Raw genomic sequence first — 25,266 nt, forward strand, 5'->3', positions numbered from 1 at the left:
AACAAGCAATTCTCTGAGTTAGGACAACTGTATTTTATCTATCCTCTGTCCTTCATCTATTAGCCAATCGATTATATGTGCTTGATGATGATGTTTCATGTGTCCCAAGTTGATACTGGCTCTCCAATATCACATTTTGGAACCATGTAATCTTAGCTCATCACTAGTTGCTCGAGTTATATTAATATTAGCCTCTTTGCACGCACTAACGTGCTTGCGAGAGGCATTTTTGCATCATGGGCGCTACGTGCCCTAAATGTGTTTTGTGTTAGTTTTTTTCCATTGTACTTGTCAATGTATATGCTTTAGAAAGTATGATACCAAGTATGGAGGTGAGGGATGAAATCTAGAAGATGGCTGCACATAATTGGAAGCAATAAATTTGAAGTTGTTGACGTGGATACTCTCTCACACCCAGCAGTGCCTATTATGGTGTTCTCACGCGCGTGCGAAAAGAAACTTTTTTAATCACGGCGCACTACGCACGACTTACACATTTTAGATGTATTTATATGCGAGGATTGGTTCAATGTATAGAAATATAAAATAAAGGCAATTATCATCTCTAATAATACAGGCATGAATTTAAAGTATTTTGTCTAGAATATCTAAAAATAAAAGTAATAAATAACAAAGAAGATCCTTATAATTTAGTTGCAAAAAGCTAAATAAAAAGTATAAAAACAATCCAAGAACTTCAATTGACCTTGATACACTTGACGGCAAAACATATCATGAACTCATATCGTTCAACATGATTGCTACTGCCTTCATCTAATTGCACTATGTTAGGGTGTTGAACTTGATCAGTATTGCCACCAAATAACATTATGTTTGAGCGATGGATTTGTTGAACACGATAATTGGATCGTTGCCGTGCTAAATAATCGTGTCTTTGTCTTGAACTCATTGAATTCTGCCTCATACGTTGTTGATCCCGCCATTTATCTCGTTGGCTTTGTCTCTCATTTGTAACATATACATTTTGTTGCTCTAAACCAAGAAACGTAATGGTGCACGAAAAATATTAGTAAGCATAGAATATTATAAAAGTACCTACATACAAAATTAATTTTTTCCTTTTGTTTTGTAATTGAATCAATGGTATACATTTCGTTTTTTTTCTTTTTCTTTTCATTTGATTGAGAAGTTCTATTTTTGAGAAAAGGGGCTTTTCGCAATTTTTAAGATTTGGGCTAGAAGGAGAGGCCAAAAAAATTTCCGACTTATAATTGTGAAATTCGAGGTCTTCGTTAAAAATTCAAATTTTTGGAGCTCAATTGGAACTGATTGAGTTAGATCCGTGGATGAGATTTATGATTTCATTTCTCTGATTTGGGTTGTGCTTTTTATTTCCATTGATTTTGCATCTGTGTAATTATGTGCTGCATGTTTTTTTTTTCCTTCACAATTTTTGCCCTTTAGTATTGATGTACTATATCTTTATGTGATGTTCTTTTTATATTTTTCTCTTGACTATTGTAGTTGAATTGTTATTCCAAGTTTACATAAATTTTTTATCTCCTATCGTTCTAGACATATTCCTTTCCTTTTTTTTTTTTTCATTTTTTTTTCTTTTGTTTGGAGTACTTGTTAAAACGTTGGTCACTATGGTAAATATATACAATCCAAATATTGAAATTGTTATAGACATAACAGAATGATTAAATGGATGTTTGCATTGATAGTACAAAAAGGCAATGACAATGTAAAATCACTTATTCGTTCAATCTTACTATATTTGTCTTAATAATTCGTACAAAAATATTCATACAACGTACGGATTTAATAGAGACAAAAAAAAAAAAATCATAATTACCCGCAGATGTTGGTCCTATGTTTTCTTGGTTTACTTCCGTTTGATTTTGTACTATATTGACCGAGTTCAATCGAGTTTGATAATTGGGATGTTGTTGTATTGAATTTCGAGCCCGCTATGATGAATTCATAGATTGTCGTCTTTGCCCTTGTTGATTGCTCCCATGATACCTTTGGTCTGGTTGTTGAGAATCATGAACATTTGTTTGTCCGAAGTGAACTTCTTCATTGCTGACCTACATTGAGAAATTGCTAAACTGAATGAATTTTATTTTATTTTATTTTATTTTTGAAAAAGAAGAAAAAATAAATCATATGTACATAAGAGGAATAATGCAGATAAGGTAACAACCTCTGACATATCGCTTCTATCAATTCCCTTCATACTTGATATGTTGAAGTCCTCTAAAAATCTTAAAACATAGCATTGAAATTCAACAATGGAAAATGAAATGAGGCAACACACATAAAATGAAATGAAGCAACACTGACATTTGAAACATTGACAATTTAGACATGGTGTTAAAAAAATTACAAAGAAAGTTAATTTGCTGTAAGAAGTCCATAAAATTATTTAAAAAATTAATTGAGTGCAAATGTGATCAAAACTGAGAGAGAACGAAAATTGAGAACATGAATTACTAACCCAATGAAAAATCTATTTGACCATGGTAGCTTATGCAGATGAAAATGGCTTCGACAGTCACATGAATCTTGCTCAGGGCACCTCTTAATCTTTTCAATCTCTTCCTGAAAAAACAATCACATTAGAGGACAAAAAGGCATTATGTTTACAGAAGTCAATAGCTCTTAAAGAAAGGAATAAGAACCTCGAGGGCCACAGAAGGAGAAATGCGACAATGAAAAAAGCAAAACTGAAAAGAAGTGGTTGGATTAATTGGAACACTACGTCTGCAATTTCATTGATCCTTCTGCCCTTTGTGAAGGAAAAATCAGAGTAGTTATAGCTTGAAATACAAACAAAAGGTTTGGAAAAATCTGGTTTCTGTATTTTTTTCTTCTTTATTTCTGCATTTGGAACTGAAAAGAACCCGATCAAACACTAAAAAGAGAGCCAACAGAATGAAAAAAGCAAAACTGAAGAGAAGTGGTTGGATTAATTGGAACACAACGTTTGCAATTTCATTGATCCTTCTTCCTATGCAACCAACTCTCACGACCTGCTAAAAAACAATAACAAAACGAAATAATTTTTTGAGAGAAATTGAAGCTAAAACTTCATAAATATTGGGAATTTGCATGATTCCGTACCTTTCAATTGCATCATGGATGAAACGCTGAAAGCCTTTGATTCGTGGAGAAAGGAAACAAAATTAAAGATACTTTGCGATGCTGCACATAGAGTTCTATTGGAGTAAAGCCAAGCCAAATCGATAGAACACCAATGGAAATATAATAACGTAGGAAATTTCAGGGAGGCTATCAATATTAGAGGCGAAAAGAAGTTATGATAAAAGGGTGATGGAGTGATATCGTGAACAAATGCAACAGAGAAGTTTGAAAACTGTATGGAAACTGCTATGCAGTTTGAAAACTAAACATGCTAATCCTGAAATTTTTTCTCCCCACGTTGGTTGTTCTCTCTCCTAAAATGGAGGAGGAGTTATCTGTTTCTTTTTCTTTTTCTGTTAATAAAACAAATTTTATATTTCTGTATTCTGACAAAAATGCCCATGAGTTTTTTAATGTATTATATATTATGTCAGTTTTAGTTTTTTTTTTGTTTGAGGGTTATTTTAGTCCAGAAATTTTTGATGAAACCTTAAGACACCAAAGTTGATTGCTAGCTTTCTAATATTAATTAAAGATTGGTCACAACTTAACCCCTAAATCGAATACATGGTTGAGCCCCAATCTCATGGACCTCCAGATGTGATGTTTTATCTCAAAAATTGCGGATACAATTTAAAGAAAATGTTATCTTAACCAATTAAGCCAGAAACTTCTATCATTCTGTTCGTACGCATGATTAGTTTAATACAACAATAATTTTTGCACACTCATTTTTAATTTGCCTTTGAACAGTTTCATTCCATAAACAGAAAGAAAAAGAAAGGAAAGCACCGACCTTTTTAAAGCTGAAAAAACAGTATTGGGACGACAAAATGGGCCTAGTGGTAGAGTAAGCCCAAAGCAAAGTGTGACACTTCTAAAAATTTGCCCGAAACTTGATTGTGTTGGTCCATGTAATCATCATCGGATTCTCTAATTCTCTACGGCTGCATTCTGCAACTATTGTTTTCCCTCGGATAATGAAAATTGGGTGGACCTCAAATTTTGACTCACCAGCAAGATAAATTTTTTATTGAGATTAGAACACGAGTGATACGTTACATGAAAACTAAAAGGATGTGCTATCCACACACCTCTTGATAATTTTTATCCGTTGATCTTCTTCAATTTATCCAATTCGACGGTTGAAAATTAAAAAGGTATGTGAGAAGTAAAATAAGGTGTGTGGATATCACATCCCAAACTAAAACCATCGTAATCAACATCTTGTGTGTCAAAAACCACTTATTCCTCAGAGAACGAGTTCCCTATCACCGTTATTATATGAAATGACTGTATTAGAGTAGGAACATCTTTACTACCATTGTGATTTTGCAATATAAATTTATATAAGTGAATCGAATTGTCACAGTAACAGCGAATTTAAACTCGTTATCATAATTGAGTCAATGACCTTGTATTAAAAACTCGAACGATAATTGTGTTCTGAAAACGTTCCACGTCGTTTTGGTTAGTCGGGGACTCAGGTGGGTGGCAAATTCATGAGACCTTGTGTTTTTTCCCAAGACGTCACTTTGCTAATTTTCCGTGCTCGTTTATTCACATCCGGGTCGACCCGACCCAACAACTCGAACGAAAATCAGTCCCACTGGCTGGTTTGGTATTGCTGTGCTTTGAAAAAAAGCTGCTTCTGTTGTGCTGTGAAAAAAAGCGGCTGTGAAAAAAAGCCAGCAGAGTGTTTGGTAAACTTTTTTGTGAAAGTGCTTTTGGAAAAAAAAGCAGTATGATAGTGTTTGGTAAACTTTTATGTAAAACAGCTGTGACTGTGTAAAATGACCAAAAAGGGTATAATACTAGATGTGCCATTAATTTAATTTTCTTAACCAATAAAGGTGAATTACTAAATATACTTTATTTGTAAAACAAACATATTTATAAACTTTATCTTAAATATTAATTAGTATGACAAACTACTTCAATTGAAATATTTTAGACTGAATAGTTAGAATTCATTAGTACAATATTGTTAATGTACTTAAAAGTAATCTAATTAGATGCATTCATCAAACTTGCCGCTATTCTATTTCTTAATAACGAGCTCAACTCGCAAATACAAATAACGAGCTCAACTCGCAAATACAAATCATCCAAAATTACAGGGGAATAAAGAGAAACTGAAACAAGTGTGGCTTCCATCTGCACTGCTTTGGCTGTAGAGGCACAAGGACGATCCCTCTCTCTCCCTATCTACAAATAAATATATCTTATAACCGCTGTTCAATGCTTGGTAAACTTCCTGAGGACTTCAAAGTAATCGGGGAATGTTTTTCTGGTACAACCGGGATCCTTGAGAGTAACTGGAACGTCTCCACAGGCAGCAAGAGAGAAAGCCATGGCCATTCGGTGGTCATCATACGTGTCTATTGCTGTCACGTTTAATTTTTCTGGCGGTGTGATTATGCAGTAATCTGGTCCCTCTTCAACAGTTGCTCCCAGCTGAAATTTAGGTCCGAAAAATGTTAGAGAAGTAATAAGCATATGAAGGTGTGGGACTATCAAGTGTGAGGGCAGCCAACTAAAACGAACCTTTCTTAGTTCAGTGCAAAGGAGCTGCCATAAGCAAAGCAGTCAATTACTGACTACTAATTGATCCAGAGAGCTTCACCTGAAAACAACAGATAAAGTGTGGATTGAATTGATTAAGTGCATCAAAACTGCAGGCATTACAGAACAACCATAAATATACAAGACAATGCAAACCACACCTTCCCCCCTGGAAGGCCTCCCTTTCCAATCACACGGACAGGAGGGCAGTTTGTTCCAAGAAAACAATCAGCATCCACACCAAGCTGCTTAAGACCATCAACTAATTTCCTTCTTTAGCTCAAAGAAAATAACGAACCTGAGCCTTCAACACAATCCGTCCATCTTCGCCATCCAACTTCGAGACAACAGTAGAGGTGCTTATGCCTGTTCCAGTATTATCGCCAAAGGATTAACCATTATGTTCATTAAAACAGTATTGGAAATCAAACACTAGTCAAATATCGACTTACTCTTCTCGACAGCAACTCCATTGCTCTTGAGACTCTCAGCACAGCAATTGTGATCAGAGTAGGAATGGCTGTACCAAATAACTTTCACAAATTAGAACAAAATGTTGAAACTTGATGCAAATTAAAACCATGGCTGCTCTAATTAACACTAAGAAATCTGCAGCCAATATTGTCGATGACGGAAAAATAACATAAACAAATATACATGGGAAGGAGGAAGATCGAACAAGTTGTCGGTACCCATTCCCAATGCAGAGAGCTCAACTGCATTGTACTGCTTGATGTACCTCTGCAACCGAATAACAGATTCAAGAAAGCTCATTTAGAAACATCCAATAACCAACAAACGTCGATTAAAATTCTTTCCCACAGTTTCTAGGCAACCAAACACGCAATAACCAAGAAAGATAGAGAAAATGTAAGGACATTTTAGTGAATAATGAACAGAATCTATGTTAATCAGATCAAGAATCAACAAAAAAGTGCAAGAAAGAACCAAAACCTTAACAGACGACGATCAATTTTATTTCCCGGGGTTTTTACTTTCTAGGCAACCAAACACGAATTACAGCCCAGAAAGCGAGATAAAATGTAAACGCATTTCCGTAGTCCTTTCGTGTGTGTGTACATACCTTGGCAAGATTGCAGTAGAAGAAGAATGGACGCTTGGTGTGCGAAACGTGAATCCGATTCTTGTTCTTCAGCTTCTTCGTCTTCTTATCCCAGCATTCTAAATCACCAAATTTGACTAAAAATTGAAACAATATCCTAAAAGAAATTGAATCCAGACATCACCAACCCATAAAAGTAAGAGATTTTCAATAATCAACAGAGTCAACAACAAAAGAAACATTAAATTAACAAATAAATGAATAATTAATCAGTTATGTACGAAATCGGAAGTGTAAAACACACCTTGAGGGGTGGGTGGGGGGAGGAGAATCGACGAATGGGAGGAGAAGAAGAAGAAGGAAGAGGAGAACAGGGAAATGAAGAAGAGAACACAGGCGAGAAAAGGGCAAAATCGAAAAAATGGAAAAACCAAAATAAGGGTATGAAATTTTACGAGAAACAAAATCTGGGATAAGAAGAATTGCAACGCAGCAAAAGAAAAGAGCAGCCAAACCCTAACCTAAAAATTTAATTAATTAATTATAGCAAAAATTGAAAGCAAGTCCAGTAGTTGGTACCTGGAAGGCGACGGCGGTGTGGCGTTGAGAGTGACGGAGAGAAACGAAAAGGAGGAGGAGGAAGAGGTGCAGCGGCGGGAGGGAAGAGGGGTGTAGAGTGCAGCGGCGGGAGTTTTTTGCAACAGAGAAGGAGAGGGTGCAGAGTGTAGGATCGGGAGAAGGAGAAAGGAGAAAGGAGGGGGCAGTTTTGGTAAATTGAAAAAATTAATTAATTGGGTACTGTAGCTCTGCGTTTTGGAAAAATAAGCGGCTTCTCAAAGCTGCAAAATGCAGCTTCCACTTTTTGGCTTTTTTTCATGTGAAACTTTGAAATAAAGCTGTTTTGGGATGTTTACCAAACACCAAAATCCTTATCAGCTTTTTTTCATGGCAGCTTTTTAAAAAATCACCTCAACCCCAAACTGGGGCTTCATCAACTACCTGCAAGCACGACGGCTCTAGCATGGCAGTTGGCGGGTCCCCTGGATTCTGGCGGGCCCATCCATAACGCACCACGCGCACGTTAGCTTATATCGCCGTCCTCACTTTGTACTCTCTCCGAGCGGGAGCGCACGTTAAATATTTTATATTTACTAAAAAATATTAAATAAATGGATATGTAGATGTACCGGAAATCATGTGGCCGGTTTTGACTTTTGACCCGACACAGCCCACCGGAAAAGAAAAGAAAAGGAAAAAGCAACAAAACAGAAAAGAAAAAGCTTTTACTTCTTTTTTGTTAATCCTGAAATTTCGAAAATACCCTTGGATCTTCCTCTCTCACGTGTCTGTTTCTCTGTCTCTTACCTGTTCAAATCCAAAGTTTGTTCTTCCAATTCGGATCAGCTTCTTCTTCTTCTTCTTCTTCTTCTTTTTCTTCGCTTCCGTCGCTGTTGATGGAATTGCAGAGGGACCAGGATCGTCCGGAGCGGAAGGGGCAGAAGCGGAAGCTGGAGGAGGAAACCGGTGGCGAGCGGGAGATCTCGGTGAAGTCCTGCGAAGCAAGAAAGGCGCTGCTGAGCGAGGTCAGCGAGCAGGTGAAGGTCCTCAACTCCACCTTCTCTTGGAGCGAAGCCGATCGAGCTTCGGCCAAGCGCGCCACGCACGTCCTCGCCGAGATCGCCAAGAACGGTTGGTTAAAACAAAATCCCCAAATAACCCTCCGATCTCGCCTCAATTTCATTTTCTTTCCTCATTTCTCATCGGTTATGGAGTTTTCGAGGTTCTTGAATTGTTCGGAATTGACGATTTTGTGTGTTTGTGTTGGAGCAGAGGAGGTAGTGAACGTGATCGTCGAAGGCGGCGCGGTTCCGTCTCTGGTAAAGCATCTTCAAGCGCCGCCGTTAAGCGACGGCGACCGGAGTTCGAAGCCTTTCGAACACGAGGTCGAGAAGGGAAGTGCCTTTGCCCTGGGCCTTCTCGCAGTTAAGGTCACTTTACTCTTACTGTTTTTCAAATTTTCAGTCCACTGTGGTCAAATTTTCTGTGGACTTGGAACTTTCCTTTTCATGAATAGATTATTCGTTTTAATATTTTCAGTGATTGTACAATTGAGCGTGTAATTTACTCACAGAGGTTCTAGAATTGGAATTTATGTTAGTTGGTTTGGATACTAACTGAAGTTGCAAAAATTCAAACTTTTGTATATAAGTACAATTAGTGTTGGGGAAATTACAATTCGAAAATCCGAAATAATATTCTCTCCCGAAAAGCACACAGACAGTGCGGCTTTATGAACTATGAATCTAAGATTTCCAAATAGCGTGCGAGTTGCGGTAAAAGTTATATTTTTTGTCTGTGGTACATGTAAGGAGGTTTACTGCGATTATTTTTTGTTGGGGTGTTTGGTAGTTTCTTAGTTGCTGGTATGTTATAGCAAGTCAACGTGTCATGGTTGCCGATATGTCTGCTTGCTTTTGATTCTTGGTGTATCCAGTATTACTCTTGACCTTCTTTATGTTGCACGGAGATTTATTTGAGACAGTCTTGGATAGGATATAATTCACCATCACACTGACAGTACGTGTAATTGCTGAACATCTTCTTTCTTGCTGTCTTATGTGTCAACAGCCTGAGCATCAACAACTCATTGTTGACACTGGTGCATTGGCTCATCTTGTGGATTTGTTAAAGAGGCACAAGGATAGTCCTGTATCTCGGGCTCTGTATAGCGTCATTCGTAGAGCTGCTGATGCCATCACCAACCTTGCTCATGAGAATAGCAGCATTAAGACCCGTGTCAGGTTCGCTTATGTCTGAAGTACCTTCTTTCAAATGAAAATTTTGACGGTAGCAACACTATTCTAATGATCATCAGGACTGCTTATACAGAATAGAAGGTGGAATTCCACCTCTAGTTGAGTTGCTTGAATTTGCTGATACCAAGGTGCAAAGAGCAGCTGCTGGAGCACTACGAACTCTGGCATTTAAAAATGACGAGAATAAGAATCAGGTAATAGATCTTTTTTTTTTTTTTTTTTTTTTTTTTTTTAAGTTGCTTATGGGAAAAGGTTGGTTTGAACAGGAACCTGATGGTGTCAATTTATGGCCTTGCAGATTGTTGAATGCAATGCGCTTCCTACTCTCATTCTAATGCTTCGGTCTGAGGATGCTGCAATACATTACGAAGCGGTAGGATCTTATTTTACTTGAATTTATATTATGCACTATTGGACATATATTGGTCAGAATTAGGTTGTCGCACTTCATGTTTCTCATCATCAGATTATTTATAATGTGATGCAGGTTGGTGTTATTGGAAATCTGGTACACTCATCTCCGAACATAAAGAAAGAAGTTCTTCTTGCGGGAGCTTTACAACCTGTTATTGGATTGCTTAGGTGTGTCCCAGTAGTGTCATGTCACGTGATATAGCTAAACTTTTCTTGTGTCATGTCCATTATTTTGTACATTGAAGAAGTTTCTGAAGTCTTTTTTGTTGGGTTACAGTTCCTGCTGCTCTGAGAGCCAAAGAGAGGCAGCTTTATTAATTGGACAATTTGCTGCAACTGATTCAGATTGCAAGGTGGGTTAGATATATTTCTTTCTTTCAATATATTTCCATGACTTGAGTCAATTTCTCACCCATGTTTTGCGTTTGGCACCACAAAAATGTTAGGAATCAAAACACCATTAAGCTTCTTTTTCTTTGTTCAAATAATGATCCTATTACTTGCTATCTTTGCTTTATCCTTGTAGATAGAGCTTTGTTCCTTCCCTATTGATTCCTTGCTTTTGGGGACATTGCCCTTGCCCTTCCACTGAAATAGTCAGGTTTTTTTGTAGGTTCACATTGTACAGAGGGGTGCTGTTCGGCCTCTGATTGAAATGCTTCAGTCCCCTGACGTACAACTAAGGGAGATGTCAGCTTTTGCGTTGGGGAGACTCGCACAGGTTATTATTTCTTCACATATGTTGTTTCTTTTGTGTAAATTACATTTCTTTGGTCAATATTGTCTTCATCTCAGTGGATGTATTCTACCTTTCAAGGATGGATTTTGATTTTGCGCTGAGAATTTACTTAACCATTGATGGACTTATTTCATGTTCCGCTAGAAATGAAGATGAATTTATGGGTCATATGTTTTTACAGTTGAGCAGTAGTTCTAGAATTCAACTCCTGAGGAGTTTCTTCTAGTCACTAATATCATTACTAGTCTCAGGTTTCCTGACAGAGATCTGATGAATTAATTTTCATGCATTATTGAAATAATGCTTTTTCTATCTTTTGGTGCTATGTGATATGCACCTTGGTAATAATGAATAATGATTCAAGTTTTTGTTAATTTAGGACACAAACAACCAAGCTGGTATTGCTCATAACGGTGGTTTAGTGCCATTGCTGAAGCTTCTTGATTCGAAAAATGGTTCTTTACAACATAATGCTGCATTTACTCTTTATGGTCTTGCAGATAACGAGGTATGGTATAATTAATGAATTTTCATGAAAATTGGGTCAAGGTAGACATTTAACACCATTTTACTCTGATGTAATTTATTGATTCGTTTTCTCTGCTAGGATAATGTCTCCGATTATATTAGGATTGGAGGTGTTCAGAAGCTGCAAGATGGAGAATTTATTTTTCAAGTATCTCTCTCTCTCTCTCTCTCTCTAAAGATTTTATTTATATTTGTAGTTCCTTAAATATATAATGGATGTTTTCAGTTCTTCCATTTTTCTTCTCTCTTTGCTACATATTATAATTGTAACCTGCAAGAATTGATGAGTCATATTATCAGGCAACAAAGGATTGTGTGACCAAAACATTGAAAAGATTAGAGGAGAAGATTCATGGACGAGTGAGCATTGTCATGTCTATTTTTAGTTTTTATTTTATTTTGTAATTTCTATCATTTGGTATGCTTAAAGTATTAAATCCATTAGATTGTAATTTCTTATTTTCTTAATGTAGGTTTTGTCCCATTTGCTATATTTGATGCGTGTAGCGGAGAGGGCAGTCCAAAGACGAGTTGCTTTGGCTTTTGCTCATCTTTGTTCACCAGATGATCTGAGAACAATATTCATTGACAACAATGGCATGTCACATCCTCTGTTTATATCATGTTTTTCATGGTTGCTTTTGCATAGGAACTTATATTCTTTATATACTTCTGCTCGTTTTGGATTTTCTGATATTGATATTATTAAGCAGGTCTGGAGTTGCTTCTTGGGCTTCTTGGTTCCAGTACCCATAAACAGCAACTTGATGGTGCTACGGCTTTATATAAGTTGGCTAACAAAGCCATGACTCTTTCTCCTGTGGATGCAGCTCCCCCATCTCCAACACCACAGGTTGGGGTGTTGTTCAATAATGGCTGGTTTTTTCATGCTTGCGGAATGAATTCTTTAAGTTTTTGAACATAATATAAAGTCAATGTGGTAGCAAAATATATTTTTTTTGTTTTCCAATTTATTCACATTTTTGTTGGCCATTTTGGACCTCGAAAACAAAAGGGAAGATAACCACACTGCTCATTATCATTTCACTTCTCTAAACAGTTCCTGAACTTTTTGAAATTGCAATTAGATTCCTTCTTAAGGCATGTTATACAACACTTTGCTTATACTTTATGATAGTACTGTAAGATTCTCTGTCCTTAAAAGAATACAATTCAAATAGTGATTTCTGATGTATTTGAAGTACCGATTAAAATATAACAAAACGTATCAAAGCGTAAGTTGTCAAACTGGAATCTTTTCTTTTGAAGTTCACATACCGATTGCAATCTAAAAGAATTTTCCAGAAAGAATTGAATTCTAAATGCCCATTCAATGGTTGCTTTCTTGCAATTAAAAGAACTGTCATCTTAAGCATTAAGTATTTATTTGGCATGAATTGCGTGTGATGGTGGATAAATCTTAATGCAGGTGTATCTGGGGGAACAGTATGTAAACAATCCTACGCTGTCTGATGTTATTTTCTTAGTTGAAGGTTTAAATCTTTTATCTTTATTTAAGCACTTTCTACTTATGCTATATTAGCTGACATAACAGAATATTTAATTAGCATGGGTGATTGTGTTGTTAACATAAATGACCTCTTTAAACGTTTGATTGTTTACCGACCAATTGCAGGTAGACGGTTCTATGCTCACAGAATTTGCCTGCTTGCTTCTTCAGATGCGTTCCGGGCAATGTTTGATGGTGGTTACCGGGTGGGTATCTGCATATAGTGATTTCATCCTAGATCACAATGTACCTAAAATTAAACACTGTAGTGCAAGTAACAGAGTAAAAATGATGTCTTCATGTTCGGTAGTGTGCAATATCTTTATAATTTCCAGTTAACCTATTACAGGAGAAGGATGCGAGGGACATAGAGATACCAAATATTAGATGGGAAGTTTTCGAGTTGATGATGAGGTAAAGTGAAGATTGTGTTTTCTTTGTCCTTCACAAAAGCTGTCGGGCGAGCTTTGATAACTCAGAAACTTCCGACTTTACACAGATTTATATACACTGGATCAGTCGACATTACTCTTGATATTGCTCAAGATCTCCTCAGAGCTGCAGATCAGTATCTTTTGGAGGGACTCAAGCGGCTTTGCGAGTACACAATAGCACAGGTGACCTGACAGACTCTCTCTCTCTCTCTCTGTGCTCATGTCTTGCTCTGAGTTGAAAAAGGCAGCCACCTAATTACAATTCTACTCTTTTTTGACTTAGGACATATCGTTGGAGAACGTTTCAAACATGTATGAACTTTCAGAAGCCTTCCATGCAATGTCATTAAGGCACGCATGCATTCTGTTTATTTTGGAGCAGTTCGAAAAATTGAGTGCCAGACCAGGGTATGTGCTCCCTCCAACCTTTCGTTCGTATTCAAAAAGATTATTTACGTATAGTCCACCTGAGTTCCTAGATTTAGTCTTGTTTTTTCTTAGTGAAAAGTAGTATCGCCTTTGCCTATTTTGGCCGAATCCTCATTTTTTGTTTTCATCTACTGAAATTGTGTCGATGCTGCAACACTGCAGGCACTCTCATCTGATCATGCGTATAGTACCCGAGATCTGCACTTACTTTACTAAAGCGCTTACGAAGCCTAACCCACATAGCTTGCGGCTATAAGTCGCTGCCTTCAACCCTTGAGTTCTAACACCCCGATGTACAGAAAACGGTACTAGATGCTCTTGCTGTTGTCGAGCCATGAGATTTTTCTAATTCTTTGATTGTAGTTTGCTTACAATCCGTCCTGATTCAATTACTTGTAAAAACGACGCCCCCTTTGTAGTACAATTCTGACATTTCTCGGAATATTTATGACCTTCGCCCGCATGGTCTCTTCAACAATCTCAAAAGTTTCTGTGCCGTTGGATGTAGCAGTGCAGTCGAAGCTAGAATGATTGAAACTCTGTTCGTATAGGAAATGAAATAGGCTGAATCTAAAATCATCTAAAAGTTATTAAAATTGCTTGTGAGTTGTGTGCTATTAACACTTTATAGCTGTAATACATGGATTCGAATAGAATGACGAGATCCACTAGACTTCTTGTCACACAAGAAACTCATTCAGAATTTGGCCGAATGAAGCCTGTAATTGATGAAAACGGGATTATATTATTTTAGTACAATTTTCATATTTTGTTATTTTTCTATTTCCTTTCTTATTTAGATACATAAGGTTACTAGGTTTAGAAACATTATAAATAGGTCATCTTGGTCTTAGCCTTCTTGTTAATTCATATTATTATGTAAGGAGGATCATTTGAATTTGAATACAAAACGGCCAACTAGCTGCCTCAAAACATCTCTAAAGAAGATGTCAAAATTGCCACATAGACATACAATAGTAAAAAATGGCAGTAAACTCTCTCCAACCTTGTCTTTAATTTCTTATGTGGGGCTGAGTCAATTGACGAGGAATTCTTATGACGTCAAATTTGACAGCTACTATCAAATTGATTTAATAATGTTTTAATAGGCGTGATGCCTCTTTACTTGTAAGTGAAAGGTTTTAGGTTCGATTCTCGTCAAATGTAAATTTGAACCATGTTGTTATGGCTAGCCCAGTGTTAGGTTTAGTCCACTCTCCCTCCTTCTCTCTTAGTCTAGATAATATCGTTTATTCCAAGTATAACAAATGTTGCTGTGTGTTCTAAGTATTTGATTGGTTGTCTTAATAATTAAAACCACAAATGTTGCTATGTGTGATGCAATATATAACAGATGTTGCTGTGTGTTCTAATTATTTTATTGGTTGGTTCAATAATTAAACCCACAAAGAGATGAAATAAAAATAATAGAATGACAGTTTTGTTTAACATATCGAGTGGAGTGGAGCAAAAGATTATACAAAATTTCAAATCACTACCAAAGTCATCAAATATTATATTGATGCTTTATTTTTGGCGGTTCTTTTGAAAATATGTTCCAACAAACTGACGCGACAACATCTAAACATAATCAAATGTTTTAGGTGCACCTACTCCAACATTTACAAATTTAGAAGTAGTTTGCGGGCTCAAAGTGCCCACAATATTTTAATTGAAAACGGCAAAGATTCACACTTTTTAAATCAAAGGCACCTCGTTTTAAAAGCCTCGGGATTCCAGGATTCACACTTCAATTCCGTATTTTTTCTGTATCTTTTACCTAAGTCTCTGCAATGTCTTCCAGCACCAAAGAAATAGCCTCGGAGTTCCTTCCCTTCATCAGATTCTACAAAGATGGCTCGGTGGAACGCCTTTTGGACTCTCCATACGTGCCCCCATCTCCAAATCAAAACCCTGAAACTGGTGTCTCCTCCAAAGATATCACCATCTCAGACAACCCCAATATCTCCGCTCGCCTTTACCTCCCAAACCTCCCTCAAAACCAATCCCAAAAGCTTCCCATCTTGGTCTACTTCCATGGTGGTGGGTTTTGCATTGAATCCGCCTTCTCATTTCTTGACACCCGCTATCTCAACAGCTTGGTCTCAGAAGCCCGAGTCCTAGCCATCTCTGTTGACTACAGACTCGCCCCGGAGAACCCACTTCCTATTGCTTATGAAGATTGTTGGGATGCTCTTCGATGGGTTGCTTCTCACTCAAGCAACAATGACTCAGGCGGTGACAAAGAGCCATGGTTAGTCAGGTATGGAGATTTTGATAGGCTTTACATTGGTGGTGATAGTGCAGGTGGAAACATTGCACATAATATGGCTATGAAGGCAGGAGTTGAGAGCTTGTGTGGTGGTGTCAAAATTTTGGGCGCACTTTTATCCCACCCTTATTTTTGGAGTTCCAAGCCAATTGGGTCAGAGCCTAAAGGTGAAGACTTTGAGAAAGCTGTCCCTTATTTGATTTGGGACTACGTTTATCCATCAGCTCCCGGTGGGGTCGACAATCCAATGTTAAATCCGGCGGGTGAGGGTAAACCGAGCCTGGCTGGACTTGCGTGCTCTCGGCTGCTCGTGTGTGTTGCTGGAAAAGATCCGCTGAGGGACCGAGGTGTTTGGTATTACGATTTGGTGAAGGAGAGTGGGTGGAAAGGAGAAGTGGAGCTGTTTGAAGTGGAAGGAGAGGACCATTGCTATCATATCTTCTGTGTGAGTGAAACTGAGAATGTTAAGAAAATGATCAAACGCTTGGCTTCTTTTCTTGTCTAGTAACTATCATGTCAAGATAGTATGATCAAATTTGTTAAATAAGTTTTTAATAGATTAATATTTATATGTAATAAATATTGTTATGTTTTCAAGTATTTGATTGGTTGTCTCAATATTGTTGTGTTTTTTAAGTATTTGATTAACCTTAAGGGTTAAACTTTATTTACTACTCTGAAGTTTTGTGGTTTTCAACATTTAGTACATCAAGGTTTTTTCGTCCTAGAGTCATACCTAAAGTGTAAATTTTGGGACAGTCCTATACATCCGTTAGTCAAACTGTTAAGTCTCCCGTTAACTGTGACGTGGCGCCCATGTGGACAATGACTGGGTGCCATGTGTCATCCACGTGGAAATTAAAAATAAATTATTTTATTTTATAAATAAAAAAATTATATAATAAAAAAAATTTAAAAAAAAAAAAAAAACCTTCATCTTCCCCAAATCCCACCTGTGCCCACCCTCCCATCACCCACCCATCTTCTAGCTTCCCCCAACCCTCTCCCTTCCTTCTTCCCTCTGCAACTCGCACCCTCTCCCCCAAAACCTCTCCCAAGCTCACTCCAACCACCAAAACCAGTTTCCCCCAACCTTCCTTCTTCCCTTAATAACCCACACCTTCTCCCCCAACCTTCCTTCACCACCAAAACTAGTCTCCCCCAACCCGCACCCTCTCTTCCTTCTTCCCACAGATCCAAGCTCACTCCCGAAACGATAACCCACGGCTAAAGATATCTTCGGTGCTCTTTTCCACAACTGATTTTCAACTATCTCGACACATCTCCCTCCCCTGATCCCTCTGTACTCAACCTACTTCATCTCCACCTTCTTCACCTCCCCTCCTTTCTTTCTCCCCACTATTTCGACCTTTGCAAAAACCTAATCCCCAAAAAATTTCAATTTTCAAAAAAATTGAGCAAACCCAGCATGAAAAACCCTAATCCCCAAAATATTTTCGACCCATTCGGCTTCGACTTCGATTTCTTGCCGTCGTGGCTGAACTCCAAACCAAATGGCGACGACAGATTCCGATGATGTAGGGGTGCTCGGAGAGGTGGCAGCGTCATTGTGTTAGGGGTGCGACTCGTTTGGTTGAAAACTTGAAGAATTTGGTGGGTTTTGATTTGAGGATAAGCTGGGATTGAATATGCGTGTTGGATTCAAAATTTGGTCATTTTTTGGGTGTTTGATGGTTTCAAAAATCCAAAACCCAAAAAGCAGAGTAGAGCACTATAGGGAAGGACAAAAATGACCACGGGTTAGGGGGTCGGGTTTTGGCAATAGATGGAGAAGTATGGGTCGATGGAAGTTCCAAAAGCATAGTGAAAGAGCTAGCGCGAAGAAGCGGTAGCGTCGTGGGTCGATGTCGGTTTTTGGCAGGAGTAGTGAGCGGAGTGGGACCCGGAGGTGCTGTTTTGTTGGGGCTTCGACGGGGAGGTAGGTGCAGGGAAGAGAATGAGGGAGGGAGAAGGACGGAGGGGGTCGGGAAGGGAGGGTGGCGGGGAGGGTGCATGAAGTTTTTAGTTGCAGATTGGACATTTTGGGGGGTTTGATTGAGGCTGGCTAAGTGCGAATGAGGGTGGGATTTAGGAAGACGAAGAGGTGAGTGATGCGAGGGTGGGCACGGGTGGGATTTGGGGAAGATGAAGGTTTTTTTTTTTTTTTTTTTATTTTTAATTATATAAATTTTTTATTTTATTTTATAAAATAATTTATTTTTAATTTCCACGTGGATGACACGTGGCACCCAGTCATTGTCCACATGGGCATCACGTCACAGTTAACGGGAGACTTAATAGTTTGACTAACGAATGTATGAGACTGTCCCAAAATTTACACTTTAGGTAGGACTCTGGGACGAAAAAAACTTGATGTACTAAATGTTGAAAACCACGAAACATGAGGGTAGTAAACAGTCTTTTGCCCTAATATTAATATATAATAAATATTTTTGTAATTGTTCTCCCTTCTATCGATCGAGAAGAGCATTTGTAGCATTCATGACTAACTACTAAATCTTGGATCTTAAAGCTGCGACTGTTAAAATGCTTGAAATAAACATGTTGGAATAATGGTAGGCTAGTCAATTTTCTTGTTCAAAGTTAGGCAAGTTACCATAGTCAAGCAAGTTAGGTAAGTTAGGCAAAATTAGGTTTATGTTCTTTTTCTTCCCTATATATATGTTTCATCTTGTAATTGTTTCATCAAGCAATTCATCTTGTAATTGTTTCATCAAGCAAATATACAAAGCCATCTTCAACACTTGTCTCTCATGGGTTAAGTTCATATTTTATCATGGTATCAGAGCACCGTTTCTGGTGACTCTGAATACCCCACCTATCTTCAATGCTTCCGCACCACAACCAACAATATCGTCATCATGAGTGATTCAGGAACCAACACAAAACCACTAGAGACGGCTACTGATCTCTCGAACCCGTTTTTACTCCACCACTCGGATCAACCTGGTGCAATCCTCGTACCACAACCATTGGTGGAAGACAACTACAACACATGGGTTTAATCCATGAGTATGGCCTTAACGGTCAAGAACAAACTTGGTTTTGTTGACGGGACGATCAACAAACCAAGTGAGGATAATTTTGAGGAGCTGCAGCAAGGGAATCTACTGCACAACGAGGTATCTCTCACTCGTCATAACAACAGTTTGCAAGTGATGCATTTGACAAGCCATAGGCTGCACAACGAGGTAACTCCTCTATTAAATGCTCATATTGTGATAAAAAAAAAAAATATCATACCGGAGATCGGTATTTCTATCTCAATGGTTTTCCACCGGGGGACAAATACCATGGCAAAAAGACGATTCTTCCTAACAAGAAGATACCTGCGGCTAATCAAACAAAGACTAGCAGTGAAGTCGCCACAGTCACGGATCAGCACCGTCATGAAACCAACGGTGACAGCCCCAAGTTCACTCCTGAAAAGTACAACCAAATCATGGCCATGCTCAAGGAAAACAACTTGGATGGTAATCCTCACCATTTTGCAAACGTCACAGGACATGGCTACGAGGAGGACGATTGGCCTGGGCAAGCGATATAATGGGCTCTATTACTTGTCGTCAACACAAAATCCTCATTTAGCTCACAATGTCAACCGTCATTCAAACCTTTGGCACCCACTAAGCTCGGCACAATTTGAGGTCTTAATTAGCAAGTTGAGTGTCATCGACATTCACACTCCAACTTGAGGGGGAGTGTTAAAATGCTTGAAATAAACATGTTGGAATAATGGTAGGCTAGTCAATTTTCTTGTTCAAAGTTAGGCAAGTTACCATAGTCAAGCAAGTTAGGTAAGTTAGGCAAAATTAGGTTTATGTTCTTTTTCTTCCCTATATATATGTTTCATCTTGTAATTGTTTCATCAAGCAATTCATCTTGTAATTGTTTCATCAAGCAAATATACAAAGCCATCTTCAACACTTGTCTCTCATGGGTTAAGTTCATATTTTATCAATTGTCAAATTTGAGGTGGTGGTTTTGTGGTTATTTTGCTCTTAGCAAATGACTATGAGGAGGAAGCTTGGTGTTTTGACTCATACGAAGATTTTTATGTTGACGATTACAAGGTTATCAAAGGGTGGTGCAGTCTTACCTCGTGGTGCTATTGCAGTGGCCTGAGGGGTTGTCTCAAATCAAGGTTTCATTATATAATGAGCATTGTCTTTTGCAAGGGTTCTTTGCCGAATGAGCATTGTTTATTGCAAGTTCATCATAAAGTGATGCAAAGTTTTGTGCTCACAATTGTTACTTTTCCGTATGATTGGATGTGGTTAATTAAGATGTTGTACTCTCTTTCAGTTGCATTGTGTAATCGAGGAGTTGAATTTCATGTGAATCGCGTTCTTCATTTTTCTGTTGCTATGGAGATTTTGATAGACTTTACATATATAGGTGGTGACAGTGCAGGTGGAAATATTGCACATAACCTAGCTATGAAAGCAGGAGTTGAGAGCTTGTATTGTGGTGGGAAAATTTTGGGTGCGTATTTGTCCCTCTTATTTTTTTAGTTCCAAGCCAACTGGGGGAGAACCCAAAGGTGAAAACTATGCCTTATATGATTTGGGACATTATGTGTCCATCGGCTCCCGGAGGTATTAACAATCCAATGGTGAATCCGGTGGGTGGGGGTGCACCAAGCCATGCTGGACTTGCGTGCTCTCGGCTGCTCGTGTGTATTGCTGAAAAAGGATGAGCTGAGGGATCGAGGTGTTTGGTATTACAATTTGGTGAAGGAAAGTGGGTGGAAAGGAGAAGTGGAGCTGTTTGTAGTGGAAGGAGAGGACCATTGCTTTTATTTCTGGCTCGAGACCGAGACTGAGAATATTAAAAAAATGTTTAAACGCTTGGCTTCTTTTCTTGTTTAATTAATAATTATCTTGCTAAGTTTCCTCATGAAAGTATGAAACAGAGAATGACTGTCTTTGGTTCTACAAATCAATAAATCAATAAGACTAAATATATACCTTGTTAGCATGCATGAAGTATCCTAACTCCCTTTTTTGGTCAAAGTAAAATAAAAAGTGACCAAATTCTGGTGCACTCTCCTAATTCTTTATGAAATATTACTGAAGCGAGCGGATTCTTTCAATCCTAACTGCTCAATCAGCAATTCAACTTAATTCTGGAGGCGATAATTTTTTTTTTTTTTTTTTTCCTTTAGTAGGGTTTAGAAGGAGGACTTGGAATTGGCTAATCCCAAAGGACCAAAAAATCCAGCCAAAAAAAAAAAAAAAAAATCCAGCAGATTGAGTTATCCTTGAGGGCGGCAGGAAGAAAACCATGGACCATTAGGGTTTTTTTGTTTGGAAGAAACGAGAAATTTGGAGTGGTTTTAAGAGAGGTTACCCGCCACCGCGAACACTGCTGGTGCGAATTTGTCTTTTTCTCCCGTTTTTATGCATTAATTTGCTTCATTGACCTTGTACAATGTTTTTTTCACACCATCAATCCGATGTATCACCCACATAATATTTGAGGGACTAATTTTTTCTTCATTATTATTGCTAATCTCGATTTTCTTTGTGTAAAATTATAAATAGTTTACACATGGTCGGAGATGGAGAGGTCGTTTTGTTTTTTTTTATTTTTTATTTTTTATTTTTTTTAATTCAAAGTTTGAATGGGTTGCGGTGATGGAGAAAGGAGGAGATGGAAATGGGGGTAGTTGCTCGATCGGGTGGGAAGGAAAGAAGAAGATGAACAACTTCTTTTTTTTTAATAAAATATTATTCTCAAAGTAATAATTAAATTTTTGTTCTTAATTTGTTTTTGTCCACTTGGTCTTCTTCTTGTCCTTTTTTAATGATTTATAATTTTTTATTGTTGTAGGCATAATATATTAAACAATTATGGAGGCCGTAAAGAGAGAGAAAGGTGTGGCAATAGTAGAGAGAAAGACATAGATGTGTAATTGTGGGTGTGTATTATTCCACCCCATTGTGCCTTTATTTATAGTAGTAGGGAAGGTTAATTCCTTACCCTTTAGGATTACAACATTTAATAGGTAATCTACTCCTAATAGGAATATAAGATACATTCACATATCTAATAGGTTTTACACAACCACATTCCTATTCCAATAGGACTACAACATTTATATAATTATAAAGTTTTTCTTTATTAGTTTCAAGTAATTAATAAGGGTAAATTACTAAATTTATAAGCAAAATTTTGACTCAAGGAGTTATATGAAGGAGAATTAAAACATGAGGAGGTCTTTGTGTAATGTATCAAACGTGAGGGGGTTTGTGAAAACTCGATAAACCTCAGGAGTGTTAGTGTAATTACCAGGGTTAAAAACATTATAAATAGGTCATCTTGGTCTTAGCTTTGTTATTAGTTCATATTATTATGTCAGGAGGATTATTTGAATTTGAATACAAAATGGCCAACTCGCTGCCTAGCTAAGAACATCTCTAGCGAAGATGTATTAAAACTGCCACATATACATGCAACAGTACAACATGGTAGCAAACTTCCCAACATTGCCTTTAATTTCTTACATGGAATTGGGTCAATTGAAGGCAAATCCTTTTGGCATCAAATTCGGACGGTTGTTGTAAAATTGATTTTAATAATGTTTTAATAGGTGTGATGCAATTTATAATAAATGTTGCTATGTGTTCTCAGTATTTGATTAGTTATCTTAATAATTGAACCCACAAAAAAAAATGCAAAAAAAAAATTATAGAGCGACATTTTTATTTAACATATCGGATTGAGCAAAATTTTTTACAAATATTAAATTATCACATAAGCCATCAAATATTGTTTTAGTATTTTACATTTGACATTTCTTTTGAAAGGATGTTCTAGGAAACTGACGCGACCACATCTACCTAAGAGTGACATCGACATCCCCCTGGCCACGCGCCGCCGCCGTGGGTGGCGGTTGGCCGCCCCATCTTGCCGGAAAAATCCAACTATTTCCAAAAATTACCAAAATTTATAGAAATGAAGATCTCAAAGAGAGGAACAACTTTCATACCTGCCACAAAGTCCAAAAGTGGACAGAAGGGGGTCAATTTTGCCCACAAAGACGACGGGTGCCTAAAACTTTCCGATGTCGATTCGTCGTCTACAGTGGTCCAACGGGGTCAAGGTTGGTTAGTATTTTCTCTTGGGATGATGGGCTACAAATCCCAAGTGGTGACATCAGCCATCGCTTTGCCGATTTGCCGGAAAATTGAAAAAGGTGGTCGGAGTAGTATTGATTTTCGTCGACTTTCGTGGCCTCAAACTGCCATATACCGTTGTTAATCAAGGTGGTTCATGGATGGGTTTTGTAGAGGGGAATGAGAGCTTCAAGATGGTCGTGGTGGCATCGAAAATCTCCACCGGAATTGGCCTTGGAAAATGGGAGCTCGCGATAGGTGTGGGTTGACGGGAAGACTACTCCCCCTTCTCTTCTTCTTCTTCTTCTTTTTTTTTTTTTTTTTGTTTTTTTTTTGTTCTTCTTTTCTGATTTCTCATTGGTCCTCCATCCCCTTTTTATTTGATTGGTCCCTTTCTTTCTTTACTTAAGGCTGATTAGTCAGTCTTCCCACAAGGTGGGAGTTCAAATAATTTAACTACCTTTAAATAACCAACTTCAAACGTCCATAATTATACCGTTATAATCCGGACTCGCAAACGGATTTCATCTATGCGTTCGTGGGATCAAGCTCTATTTAGAAATATAAATTGTGACCTTGAAAGATCTACGGATTTTAAATAATTAATTTCCAAACTTCAAACTTCGCAACTGGTTTAATTAAAATTAAAATTCAAATAAATTAATATAAATTCCCGAAAATAACATAAAATTTCAATAATAACAATGCGTAGATTATAACAATGAAATCCGGGAACGAGATTTCACAAGATATCCATGTTAACATATGTTATGTGTAACCTTGGAGTATAAATATTAATGATATAGTGTAATATTCTTACCTTGTAATTCATACATTGAATGTTAACGTCATGTTTTAACGATGTTATATGTAAAGGTAGGAAGCAAACCAAAAAGGTGGACAATGATAATGTATAATTCCATGACATCCACTAATATATCATTCTTTATTCCTCTTTCCCCCCACATACTTGTTGGTTGATGGATGAACAGAGAAAGGTTAATTTGTAGATATATAGAGCTCCTAGGTAGACTTTATTTTCTAATTTGATCTAATGACTTGTTTCCTTCAGAATCAACAACCAACTGAAACATTGTGCAGCTACTTAATACTATAGTCTAGCAGTATTTCTCTTCACTTGTAAGTAAGATGTCTTAAGTTTGATTCTCTCCAAAAGAGAATTTGAACCACATTACTAACCCATTGTGAGACTTAGCCTTTCTCTTGTTAGGAGTATTAAGATGCAATGATTATGGAATTGACATGTGTCAAGAGATTAAGAAGCTAGTTAAGTTTGTTGAGAATGTAGCTTAGAGTGCAAGTTACTATAGCTTGTAATAAACAGTTGTGACTAACAAGAAATATCAATACATTTTACAAAGATTCACTTTCTCTAAACCCTCTCAATCTTCTTCTTCCCTTCTGCATAACAATTCTTATCAAATTCTTCAATGGTTTATATGGTATATCGCCGGAACAAGCATAGAAGCTTGACAGTTCTTCGATCTTGGTTTAATTTGCTTCCGCTATATCTCAAAGTTTTCTCTACAACTCTGTGATTCTCTCTGATAAATTTGGGTGCTTCTTCTTCACCCATTCTTCTGATTATGCGTTCTACAAAGTGTGCACAATAAGTGTTTGTTATTTGTTATCTGTCATTATTACTTCAAGATTTTGTCACAAGCTACAACAATGGTAATAGCTTCTCAGTTACAAATTCTCCAATATCCTATCACTTAATTGATTTCATCTGTTTCCAGCTTGGTAAACATGAAATTAGATGATACGAATTATCTAGCATGACATTTCCAGATGCAGTTGCTTCTTGAAGGCCATAGTATTAAGAATCTTTTGATGATTCTGCAGTTTTCTTTGGTGAATCATCTACACGAGTACCATTAGATGAATACAAGATTTGAAATATGCATGATAAAGCATTGATGCAGTTAATCACTGCAACTTTGTCTTCTGCTACAATTTCCAGTGCAATTGGTAGTACCAGGAGTGCCATTAGATGAATAAAAGATTTGGAATATGCATAATAAAGCATTGATGCAATTAATCACTGCAACTCTGTCTTCTACTGCAATTTCCTGTGCAATTAGCAATACCAGTTCTAAAGATTTGTGGACTCGGCTCAAAGAACAGTTCTCTACAATCACAAGAACAAGCATTTTTCAACTCAAATCCGAGCCTTAGACCATAAAGAATGGTAATGATTCCATCACATTATATTTGCAAAA

At 37.4% G+C, this 25,266-nt stretch overlaps 2 protein-coding genes, 2 long non-coding RNA genes and 1 pseudogene across 13 annotated transcripts; 3 read left to right on the top strand and 2 right to left on the bottom strand.

Moving 5' to 3' along the window:
* Window positions 1–766: 766 nt before the first annotated feature.
* On the bottom strand, window positions 767–3,342 carry LOC137736491 (uncharacterized). 9 transcript variants are annotated; one of them, XR_015955194.1, is made up of 6 exons: window positions 3,091–3,342; window positions 2,952–2,999; window positions 2,465–2,568; window positions 2,171–2,223; window positions 1,820–2,054; window positions 767–993 (listed from the first exon to the last, which is right to left on the bottom strand). It is a non-coding gene; the product is annotated as an uncharacterized LOC137736491 (long non-coding RNA). The 9 variants fall into 9 exon arrangements; XR_015955193.1 differs by lacking the exon at window positions 767–993 and having other exon boundaries at window positions 1,702–2,054; XR_015955198.1 differs by lacking the exon at window positions 767–993 and having other exon boundaries at window positions 1,702–2,054; window positions 2,649–2,999.
* Window positions 3,343–5,131: 1,789 nt separating this feature from the next.
* LOC137736580 (uncharacterized) lies at window positions 5,132–7,498 on the bottom strand. The gene is made up of 6 exons (XR_015954724.1): window positions 6,761–7,498; window positions 6,334–6,417; window positions 6,129–6,196; window positions 5,838–6,042; window positions 5,659–5,737; window positions 5,132–5,568 (listed from the first exon to the last, which is right to left on the bottom strand). It is a non-coding gene; the product is annotated as an uncharacterized LOC137736580 (long non-coding RNA).
* Window positions 7,499–7,902: 404 nt separating this feature from the next.
* On the top strand, window positions 7,903–14,087 carry LOC137737554 (ARM REPEAT PROTEIN INTERACTING WITH ABF2). 2 transcript variants are annotated; one of them, XM_068477072.2, is made up of 19 exons: window positions 7,903–8,428; window positions 8,570–8,727; window positions 9,368–9,540; window positions 9,629–9,749; window positions 9,854–9,928; window positions 10,043–10,137; window positions 10,247–10,322; window positions 10,583–10,690; window positions 11,088–11,216; window positions 11,316–11,384; window positions 11,537–11,596; window positions 11,710–11,833; window positions 11,950–12,089; window positions 12,666–12,729; window positions 12,873–12,952; window positions 13,096–13,160; window positions 13,246–13,363; window positions 13,464–13,588; window positions 13,772–14,087. In XM_068477072.2, exons 1-19 carry the CDS (start codon window positions 8,194–8,196, stop codon window positions 13,863–13,865), a joined length of 2,109 nt encoding a protein of 702 aa, XP_068333173.2. In that variant the 5' UTR covers window positions 7,903–8,193; the 3' UTR covers window positions 13,866–14,087. The 2 variants fall into 2 exon arrangements, with proteins under 2 accessions (XP_068333173.2, XP_068333176.2); XM_068477075.2 differs by having other exon boundaries at window positions 8,089–8,428; window positions 8,570–8,721.
* A 1,212-nt stretch (window positions 14,088–15,299) lies between these two features.
* On the top strand, window positions 15,300–16,606 carry LOC137735895 (2-hydroxyisoflavanone dehydratase-like). The gene has a single exon (XM_068475247.2). The coding sequence runs from the start codon at window positions 15,403–15,405 to the stop codon at window positions 16,384–16,386; it is 984 nt and encodes a 327-aa protein (XP_068331348.2). The 5' UTR covers window positions 15,300–15,402; the 3' UTR covers window positions 16,387–16,606.
* Window positions 16,607–20,265: 3,659 nt separating this feature from the next.
* LOC148691900 (2-hydroxyisoflavanone dehydratase pseudogene) lies at window positions 20,266–20,773 on the top strand (annotated as a pseudogene).
* Window positions 20,774–25,266: the final 4,493 nt, after the last annotated feature.

Source organism: Pyrus communis, chromosome 13 (genome assembly GCF_041283825.1).
Source record: "Pyrus communis isolate YQ-2024b chromosome 13, ASM4128382v1, whole genome shotgun sequence".
NCBI lineage: Eukaryota > Viridiplantae > Streptophyta > Magnoliopsida > Rosales > Rosaceae > Pyrus > Pyrus communis.

Bases quoted from the DNA above. Each gene is read 5' to 3' on its own strand.
- LOC137737554 (XM_068477072.2), top strand. From the start codon at position 8,194: ATGGAATTGCAGAGGGACCAGGATCGTCCGGAGCGGAAGGGGCAGAAG. The intron at 9,929-10,042 runs GTAGGATCTTAT...AATGTGATGCAG, and splicing joins CTGCAATACATTACGAAGCG to GTTGGTGTTATTGGAAATCT. The intron at 12,730-12,872 runs GTTTAAATCTTT...GACCAATTGCAG, and splicing joins TGTTATTTTCTTAGTTGAAG to GTAGACGGTTCTATGCTCAC.
- LOC137735895 (XM_068475247.2), top strand. From the start codon at position 15,403: ATGTCTTCCAGCACCAAAGAAATAGCCTCGGAGTTCCTTCCCTTCATC.